At 45.9% G+C, this 10,496-nt stretch overlaps 1 protein-coding gene across 2 annotated transcripts; it reads right to left on the bottom strand.

Annotated features, from left to right (window-relative positions):
- Nucleotides 1-1,589: 1,589 nt before the first annotated feature.
- LOC135913808 (XK-related protein 5-like) lies at nucleotides 1,590-10,248 on the bottom strand. Of its 2 annotated transcripts, none has more exons than XM_065446505.1 (3): nucleotides 10,033-10,248; nucleotides 7,114-8,577; nucleotides 1,590-3,717 (listed from the first exon to the last, which is right to left on the bottom strand). In XM_065446505.1, exons 2-3 carry the CDS (start codon nucleotides 8,344-8,346, stop codon nucleotides 3,388-3,390), a joined length of 1,563 nt encoding a protein of 520 aa, XP_065302577.1. In that variant the 5' UTR covers nucleotides 8,347-8,577; nucleotides 10,033-10,248; the 3' UTR covers nucleotides 1,590-3,387. The 2 variants fall into 2 exon arrangements, with proteins under 2 accessions (XP_065302577.1, XP_065302579.1); XM_065446507.1 differs by having other exon boundaries at nucleotides 1,590-3,711; nucleotides 10,033-10,247.
- Between the last annotated feature and the right edge of the window lie 248 nt (nucleotides 10,249-10,496).

The raw sequence follows: 10,496 nt of genomic DNA, 5'->3' as shown, positions 1-10,496 counted from the left end.
TCAAGAAATACCTATAAAATGGTGTAGTTTCATGCATGTATTATATTTTGACAGTTTGGGAATCCTACGGAGGCCGAAAAATCAGACATTGACTGCAGTTGTGAAGCAGAGGATGAAATTTCCGCTTCTGTGATACACTGGTTCTATAAATTGGTGTCACTGCAGCACAGGTGTCTGCATATAATCAACAGGTCCAGTACTCCAGCTATTAAAATTTTTTATGATAAGTTTTGCATTAAACTAGACGCAAATGAAAAATGCTAAGGTTGCGGGTGCCAATATGACAAATGTAAGCAAGCTCTAAATATCAGCTACTTTACTTATCATCATCGTCATCAGCCTGGTTACGCCCACTGCAGGGTAAAGGCCTCTCCCATACTTCTCCAACTACCCCGGTCATGTACTATGTGGCCATGTCGTCCCTGCAAACTTCTTAATCTCATCCGCCCACCTATCTTTCTGCCGCCCCCTGCTACGCTTCCCTTCCCTTGAAATCCAGTCCGTAACCCTTAAACACTATCGGTTATCTGCCCTCCTCATTACATGTCCTGCCCATGCCCATTTATTTTTCTTGATTTCAACTAAGACGTCATTAACTCGTGTTTTTCATGTCTAGTTTCGCCATTCGGGCTCCCCCACGTCCACTTTTGGCTATCCCGCTTGTGGAAGAATGTATTCCTTATCCGCATATTATTCTGTTCTGAAAACTCTACTAATAACTCTCCCCTGCTATTCCTAGTGCCTATGCCATATTCTCCCACTGACTTGTCTCCAGCCTGCTTCTTGCCTACCTTGGCATTGAAGTCGCCCATCAGTATAGTGTATTTTGTTTTGACTTTACCCATCACCGATTTCACGTCTCCGTAGAAGCTTTCGACTTCCTGGTCATCATGACTGAATGTAGGGGTGCAGACCTGTACGACCTTCAATTTGTACCTCTTGTTAGGTTTCACAACAAGACCTGCCACCGTCTCGTTAATGCTATGGAATTCCTGTATGTTACCAGCTATATTCTTATTAATCAGCAATCCGACTCCTAGTTCTCGTCTCTCCGCTAAGCCCCGGTAGCACAGGACGTGTCCGCTTTTTACCACTGTATATGCTTCTTTTGGCCTCCTAACTTCACTGAGCCCTATTATAATCCATATACTGCCCTCTAATTCCTCCAATAGCACTGCTAGACTCGCCTCACTAGATAACGTTCTACTTTTTACAACAAAATCAAGAAAGTTCACAGGTATGTATTGTGAATATTGGCAGTGTCCATGTGAGTCTACCTAACTGCTTGTGATTAAAGTAGCATTATGCTTCATTTTAAAGGAACCAAAAATTCTACCTAGCAAGTTTCAGTAACATTTTCTACATGGGAATGACTAAAATAAAAAAAAATATGGTTTGCTATTTGTGATTCCAAATTGATTACCTGTGCAAAATTGAAAACGAAGTATACTACCTTCACTTTCTCCAGTAGTAATTGACCCATTTTAGCCAAATGAATAACATTTTGGTTTTTAAATATTTTACTACTTTAAACTGATTTACTGTAGCTCCTCACTGTTAGAACAACATGATCGCACGCCAGTCAGGTCTGCAAAACAAGACAAAGTTTTTATAAATCAGATCGATGGGTGTAGTACAGGTATTGACAGTGCAAACACACTTTGCAGCTATTCTTCAAATCTGACGGCTACACCAACTTCAATCCTTTGTGTAGGGTAGCAGAAAAATTAGAGGATGAGCCCAGCTGCCAGGTTTATCCCTTTTAATGGCTTGTCGGTGGGCTAGTTGCTTTTGGGTGATTGTAAAATGAGTTTGCAGAGTGACAATGATAAAGGACAATACACAAAAGGCAGCACGCAGGGGCACTGCAAGATCTTTATCCGTCTGTCATGCCACCAGAAGCGGGTGTCCAGGAGTGACCATTTACCTCTGCAAACAGCAAAGTGATGTATGAAAAGTGCCACAGCTGGATCGATCAGTTAAAGGTTCATCAAGTACGCACATAGTTCAGGCATAGTTCAGCCATCGTGGTATGGAACTGCACATGGTGTGGCACATGACTAACTGATTACGTTATACAACCAGCCTAGGTTTAGATATCAAAAAGAACTAAGCATGCCGTAATGTTACAAGTCCTTGGTGTTGGTGTGGACATCTTAGGAACAGCGGCCTTATACCACATTGAACTACAGAAAACTGAATGCATTCAAGTTCTTAAATGAGTTAATTCGGAAGGTGCACAGAGTTATCATATGTGATGCAAAAGCATCTACATCTTGTACCTGTAATGAAGCTCGTCGTAACAACAAGCTCTTCAGGTCTTTGAGGATGGGTGAAGAGCTTCCGTGCACAAGTGGTCAGGATGGTTTCTCTCAAGAACTTTGAAGCACCCAGTGGTATTATTGTTCACGAGTGTTTGTTCTGTAAGCTGTCTCCTTCATCCCTACAACAGCCAATCTTTGCTATTTGTGCACGTGGTTTGTGACCGTGGTGCTTTTGCTGCTACTGTACGGGTGGCACCCTCTCAATACCTGTTCGATGCATAAGAGAAATATCCAGCAGCATGGAAGTATGGAAAGACGACACAGCACACATTTGCAAGAGGAGCCTCTCCAGCAAGCTTGCAATTGTCACTGACAGTGGTTACAAACATCACTTACAGCGCGTAAACATCACTCACAGGGACAACGGACCAAAAGAACGACGAAGACAAGTGCTATTCATTGTTCTTTTGTTTCTTGTCCCTGTACGCAGTGCAAGTGATGTTTGAAACAATGCAATACCAGCTAGCCTGTACTCAAACCTTGCTTCAGTAGTTACAAGGTGACCCGTATTTGTCTGTATTTCTGGCACTAGGTTAACATGAAATCTCAATTCTAAAATGATCGCAAAATATAGCTAGTGCCAAGTTTGTGTATAATCAGTGCGGATTACGAGGCTCTGCTTGGTGACTGTGACATTGCATTGCTCTTACAAGAAAATAAAACTGTAAAGTTAGCCAGAATCACATCTACTCGAACCTTGATGTCATTTCATTTATACAGCTGTAGTCAATTAACGCAAACTGTGTTTGTGGCAAGGTCGTGCATAGGTGGACCCAAGATGTAAGACATTGGCACAACTCAGAGGCTGCCCATTAACTGCTGAAGTTCTAATTTTAGCAAGTATAACATTGTATGGAACAGAAAAAAAAAAGGCACAATGTTTCGATGCGGGATAACTGCACAGTGTGACAGCAATAACATCTACTTCTTGTAGCACAGGGTCTACGGAGTATTTCCACAGGAATTTTCCTTGGGCAATAAATATTCACATAACATTCCATGTACAAAAAGCACGTGAGGCACTGGAGTTCAACGTGGCTGCTCTCACCACCAGTGACAGGTGTCAAAGCTGAGTCTCTGGTCCATGTGGACGGCCCAGAAATGTTCGGCAAGTGCGGAACCGCGCGGAGGCATCCTCGTCAGCCGAGTCCACATCACCATCACTCGAATTGCTCTCGCGGAACGTGAATGGCCTTTGGGTCCACCGGACTTCACGCGGCTGGGGTGGCACACGAAGGCTGCCAATGGCTCGCTCTGGGTCTAGGCGCTGTGGGCAGAGCAGGATCTCGGGCGAGCCGCCGAGCAGTGACCGGTAGCAGAACTGTGGAGGGCTGCGGAGCCAGGGCTGCTTCTTGGAGCGTGGAATCGGCTGCCGTGGTGTGGGACCCTGCATCTCAAGAGACAAAAACGAAAACAGAAAATGCAACACAGGAAAGAGTTGGAAGGTGATTTAATGTCTAGCCGATGTTGGTCAAAGAAAAAATGTTCCTGAGTGAGTTAGGAGTGAGAATAGGGTGGAGTCATTAAGTACAGCCCTCTATCTTGTTGCCCCTTGCGTGAGGGGAGTAGCAAGAGCAATGGACTGCCCAAATTTTTAGAGCGAAGCTTTTCCGCGGCCGTTCCTGTGGCAAGCGTTGGCGTTGTCATTCGTAACTGAGCGAACGAACACAGTGAAGGTTGGAAGCGAACGTGGAGTGAAGTGGGAGATGAAAGACGGCAACAGCATAGAGAGTGTGAAGAAGAAAGTGGAGGAGCAGGGTATGGCGAAAGTGTGAGACGAAAAGCATAGTGCCGCACAAGGCGTGCTTTGCGGCGACAATGGTTACGAGATTGCGCCAGAGTAGCGGGTGTCATCTGTATCGAAACAAAGCGCTGCATGGGCGGAGATCTGTCTGAGGCGGCTGCCGTGAATTGCACCGATGCGTCACCCATGCACTGCCTCTCACAATCTCCCGATTTGTGAGGGAGATCGTTCACACCAACCAATATATCGTGAAATGAAAACATGTATACAGCTGAGCTAAAATTTTACACTAAGGAGAATGGTCGGTGAATTTTTTTTTACTGCGATATCTTGAGAAATGGCCCACATTTTCGAGTGCACATACCCATGGGAATGGTCCACACTTTCACACTGCACTGTCTTTGGGAGTGGCCCACATTTTCAGATTGCACTATCTCTGGTCGGCCAAGGCTAGAAACACACACCTGATACGGAAAAGTGAGGATAACTAGCTAAGAAAAAGATTGTTTTTGAAACTATTCTAGCACTTAGATTATTGATAGCTGTAACGTTAGGAAGCATGTGGATGGCAGTGTTAGTTAGAAAACAAATTGATGTAGCTGAAATGCTGGCAAACACACATAGGCTGAGATGTGCATTTTTGGGGCATTTAAAGTACAAACACAATAGTGAAGTTAAGCGAGTTTGTTGTTGGGCTAACTGATACATGGTGCTAAGAAAAAACAAAAACAGCCCAAGAAATGGGGAGGTGATAGTCTGAAGCCATTTCTAGGAAATATGACATTTGCCCCCATTAGCACTCTGTATACAATCCCATCAACAAAGGAAGAGGTTTGTCTGAACAAATTCACGGCGCTGTTTACATGTGCAAAGAGTCTGATCCTGTATGATGATGTTAGTCTGCTGTGTTAATGGTGCGTGTCAACTAACAGCAACAATTTTATATGCACGTTGTGATCATTGTTGCATAATAAAGACTATTTGAATATCAGGGTTTATATTTTGTACTATCAGCCCAAACAGAAACGTGAACAAGGAAAATCTGATTACAACACCTGCTATCACAATAGGCCATAGACTGGGCCATGCAGTCATACTATAGCTATGCTATAGCCAGTTTCTAAGGACGCTGTGTTCCCACATCCCAGTTTTGGGCCCTGAATTAGGCCATTTGTTAGAAACACAACGATGTTGCACACTTATCAGGCACTGCTGTACAAGCTACGTGGTCACAGAAGTCACACTCCATGTGTTCTGCAATACAATTTGATATACAATGCGTTCGGTGGGTTAACTACTTCATATATTACAACTACCACTACTGGTGAAACATCACTAAAAAAAAGCAGTAGTTATGCAACTTTGTGCTTGCAGACTATGACATACTATGTTGTGGTTGCAAGTGCAAGCAGTGCTCTGGGGCATTTGGTTACAGAGACACGTCATTCTGCTCATTTGGTGGAAAACAGATTCGTTCAAATCTGCAGTGCCTTCAATGTGATAATTACATACTAGTATTTTGTGACATAAACACATCACAGTTAATGTTACAGTAATGTGACAAATATACATATCTTCTTTCATTTGTGACATGTTCTGTTTTGGTTGCAAGCTTGAGCAGACCTGCCAGTGGCCTAGTAGTAATGGCATTGCTGAACTTGAGGTCACAGGTTTGATGCCGGCCATGGTGGCTGGATTCCAAAGTAGGAACACTCGTACACCGCGCTTTCGGTGCACATTACAGAACTTCAAGTGGTCCAAATTATTCCGGTGCCCCCCACTGCGGCATGCCTCATAATCAGTTCGTGGTTCTGGCTCCTGGAAGTTAAATTTAATTTCAATGCGAGTAGAGAGAGCTCTCTAGCCTTAATAGCAATAATAATAGCCTTAATAGCAATGCCTGCTGTATATCAAACAACAGCATATCTACTTTTAACTTGTTCACATTTGAATTCATGTTGACCGCAAATCTTGCTTTGTCCCATCTAAAGTCAGTGGTCGTAAATTACCCGCTGTGGTTGTTTAGTGGCTATGGTGTTGAGCTGCCAAAAACGAGGTCGTGGGATCTAATCTCGGCCACGGCGGCTGCATTTCGATGGGGGCGAAATGCGAGAACACCTGTGGTACTTAGATTTAGGTGCATGTTAAAGAACCCCAGCCAGTACAAATTTCCGGCGCGCCCCACTACAGCATGCCTCATAATCAAATTGTGGTTTTGGCATGTAAAACCCCAGAATCTGTAATTGCTCGTAAATTTGAGTCCACAGAAGTCTGACTATAATTTTCCTCCACTTACAGCAAAGCAATGCGAAACCACAAGCAAATGCACAATTGTTCCTGCGTAGATTAAATTTTAAGACTTGGGGTACAGCTGCCCAATGCTTCAGCTGAAAAACTCGCTTATAAAATGTTAACAGCAACAAAGCTTGCCAAGTGATGTAGCAAATGCATACCTGCCAACCTCTGAACTTTTCCGAACTTTAAAAGTAGTAGAAAACCTGCACACATGACAGCCTGCACTTATTTAAAGCTTGACCTAAGCACACACTTTTTGTGGCATAGATGCTAACTTTATGTTACTGAATGTTTACCTTTAGATGCAGCTACTCAAGCAGCGGCAAACTTAAAACAGCCGATACTCACAAGCTACTCATAGTGTATAGATCACAGTGAGCTTTTCAGTCACTTTTCTGTTGCCTATTTCGCCAGCTGAAGGAGCTTTTCCAAGTAAGATTTTTCAAAGTACCTTCTGGGATATATGGCACCTTGCTCTGTCACAAGAGGGTAGCACAAATATTCACAAATTTTCACAATTTATTTCTTGCATGCATTTTCTTGAAGTTATGCACAGCTCCAACTTTCGAATGCTTTCAAACATTATCACGAACAGGACTGGCGTTACCTAAAACTTAATGCGATATTCGTGAAGTCGCAGACCAAGCTGAAATTCGTAAACTATAAAAAATTTGGGAGAGTTGGCAGGTATGCAAATGTCTCCAAAACAGTTCTGCACTGTGCAATACTGTCAACAGAAGGGCAGTATACCTGTAGTGTTCCTCTGGGAGGGAGCTTTCCCTGCTTCATTTCCTCTTCAATGGCTAGGAGGTCTTGAAGTTGCTGGCGCCGCTTCTCTTGGAGCTTTTGCTGTATGTCTACAGCCGGCACAACGTTGCTGCCAACTGGAGCACGCTTCCAGAAAGGCTGCGCAGGTGGAACGAATGATGACGGCTTCTTGCGCTTCCTCTTGAGTGCTGCTGGATTCAAACGGCAGTTGAACACCCCCGTGGGTGCCGCTGGAGCAGGTGCTCGTGGCGGAGGCACAAGCCTCCGTACGTGACACCATCGGTAGTAAAGGAGCATGAAGCCTAGCCCAAGAAAGAACCCTCCCCACACCACAAACAGCACCAGGTCCTGACCCCAGTGCGGGCCTGGCTTCAACGCGAGCCAAACGGCAGCCAGAAGACTGTTCTCTAGAAGCATGGCAGTGTAGAAAGCGGCACAGCGGGCCCGACCGGGTCGCCCAGGATTGGGCCTCAGGTTGACGTAACAAATGGTGTGCACGTAAGCTAGCAGAGCCCAGTAAGCCAGTCGGCGGGCAGGTGCATCTCCACGGAACAGCCGCGGTGGTGGAGAAGCCAGCCAGACCAACATGGCGAGCCAGTGTAAAAGCAGCACCACCAACACCCAGTGGCCATAAAGTGAAGCGTAAAGGATCAGGGCACAAGCTCTTGCAGACACTGTCCCCAGCCGCCAAGCCAACTGACAAACCACACCTAGCCACGTGAGGACAAGCCGGTGAAGTTGCTGGCGACGGATGTTCTTGCTAAAGGAGGCCAGAGCCCAGCAGACACTGAATAGAGAAAGCAATGCTGAGACTCGGTCGAGCGGTGCTACCATGCTTGGCGCTGGCTGTGCCCAGGCTAGATGTAGCTGCAGCAGCAGCATCGGGGCGGCTTCACCAAAGCCATGGATGAGACGCAGCAGGCACAAGTCGGCCACCTCCTGCTTGACACGGCTTAGGTGTACTGGCAGAAGTAGCTTGAAGTAGCGCCACAGTACGCCCGTTTGGAAGGCATGGAGCAACAACACACCGCCTCGGCGTGCCTTGGTCTTTGCACCACGCTGAAGGTACCAGTGGAGAGATAGGCCCTGGCTGACCAGGAGTGACCCCAGGATGCTGGTGAGGGCAACCGAGAACCAGACCAACTGCTGGCGCACGACCAACAGCGTGTACGCCACCATGACGTCAAAGACAATGTCGCAGAAGTACGATGCCATGGAGATGATGTTGAAGAGGACATCGCACAGCGGCAGCAGTTCCTGGCCAGAGGGCTTGCTGGAAGCTTCTTGCTCCACTGCGGTGGGTGTGCCCTCCGCAGTGCCCTCCTGGGGCAGTCGAGGTGATGGGGGAGCCAGGGCTCCGAGGGAAGCGCCAGATCTCGGCCTGGCATGCTGATCAGCACATGACTACCTGCGGCCCGCAGTGGTTGGCGTCCTGGGTTTTGAAGTCTGCAAGTGTAGAAAAGGAACATCACAGTGGCACGCTATGGGGCTAGTTGAAATATTGGATATAATAAAGCAAATATAAAAATTACCTTGCTGATTTCAGCATGGAGCAAACTTGTGATATGATTTTTTTTCCACATTAAATGCAGCAGTGTTGTAAGAGACTGTAGCAGAAATACAGCAGCACAAACAGCTGTTGCTCAGACAGAAAGGGTGGAGAGCTATTAATTGTGAGTGACATGAGCGTTCCTGTTCTGTGATTCACTCGTACAGATAGCCTATGGCATGTTGCAGAAGGAATGTGCCGATTTAATGGGCTTAAATCCACAACGCTGCTGCCATTTGCAATACAATTTTTACGGAGTGTGGTTGTTTATTGCTCTCTGCAACATGTTTCCCTGTGCATTCTGCTTCCAACAGAATTATTGTGGCCGCTGTAGCAGACACACAACCTGCGACATCGTGCTGGTTAGCCGACTGCCACGACTGCTGTGCTATCACAGCAAGTAAAAAACCAACATAGGGTAATAGATTCTAGTATGCCTTATGTGGGTAAACACGGTCATGCATCGAGATTAATATGCATTTGACTAAGCAAATCGTATGTAAATCTATCTGCTCCTTGGTAGACTGCAAATGTGTGCAACACGGTCAAGCTGCATTTTTATCGGTGACAGAGAAGTCTGGTTACACTAAAGTGCGAAAGTACATCGAAGACAACGGTACAACATGATTTATGACGGCTAGTTGCTCAGGATCCCAAGCATCAACAGAAATTGGAGCTTGCGTTCGTCGCGGCACATAATGGGGAGATAACTCAATGGGTTCGCCTCGTAAAGATTGACGCCATGTTATGAAACACGTCAAACACGTTTCCAGGACTGAGGTTCGCAAGTCTAATTTATATTTTCACAATTTTTTGAGGAGGATCTACGGTACAATTACGAAGTTGGCGTCAGCCTTCCAGCAGGTACACTCATTCATATGAACGAGAAGTCCAACTAACGTCGATTATACAAGGTATTTCACACGTTTCTACTCCCCGCTGTCACCGTTGATCCACCAACAGCATCTCGTACAAAAGTAGGCATGATCTTTAGAAGTAAACGGCTAAGAGCGCTATTGTGGGAGGTGACATGCGATTGCAGAGAAACTATATCAAATGCCGGCCATTCAGCAGGCGCACAAGCGTTTCACGAAGCTTCACGTATCAAACGGACACCGAAATGGTATAAACAGACAAATGCTTTAATAACGCGTCCAAAAAGACGCACGAGCGAGCGGCTTGCAGCGCTTCGTGCGTGGCGCTGACGATGCCACTACATTGTTAAGCGCTTTAAACGGAGTGCATTGAGCGATTTGTTTACATTCCGATCATATTTGCCGGGCCTCCGATAAGTTCGCACCACTTACAAAGCGTGTCGGGTTGTGAATAGCTGTGAAGAAAACATGACTTACCGCAACTAGGTTCATGTAAGCCGGGTTCCCTGCCTATGGCTCGATATCATCGGCAGAAAATATATATTACGAACCCTCGTCGTGCCTTGGCATTGGCATGCCGAGGGGGCCAGAAGAGAAAGCACCAACACCAAACATCAAACGCTCTTGTTCTCTCTCCCTCAGCGCGCAAACAGGTTGTTGGAAGAGCAGGTGAGGAGGTGAAAGCCGACGCGCACATGCGACGCGCAGGACAACGCTATGAAAAATGGATGGATGCTATGAGCGTCCCCTTTAGAATGGGGCGGTAGGTTGCGCCAGTTGCGCCACCAAGCCCTTGCTATTATACTGTTTATTGTCCTACCTAGGTTAAAAAAAAAAAAAAACACTATGAACTTCCACAACCTAATTTCCTGAACCCCTATTGCGAACTTTGCTTTTGTACGTCTCCGTTTTTTCCCCGTTTCCCCACTTTTCTTTCACCA

Source organism: Dermacentor albipictus, chromosome 6 (assembly GCF_038994185.2).
Source record: "Dermacentor albipictus isolate Rhodes 1998 colony chromosome 6, USDA_Dalb.pri_finalv2, whole genome shotgun sequence".
Taxonomy (NCBI): Eukaryota; Metazoa; Arthropoda; class Arachnida; order Ixodida; family Ixodidae; genus Dermacentor; species Dermacentor albipictus.
The sequence above is the reverse complement of the archived record's forward strand: the minus strand, read 5'-3'. Positions and strand labels throughout refer to the sequence as shown.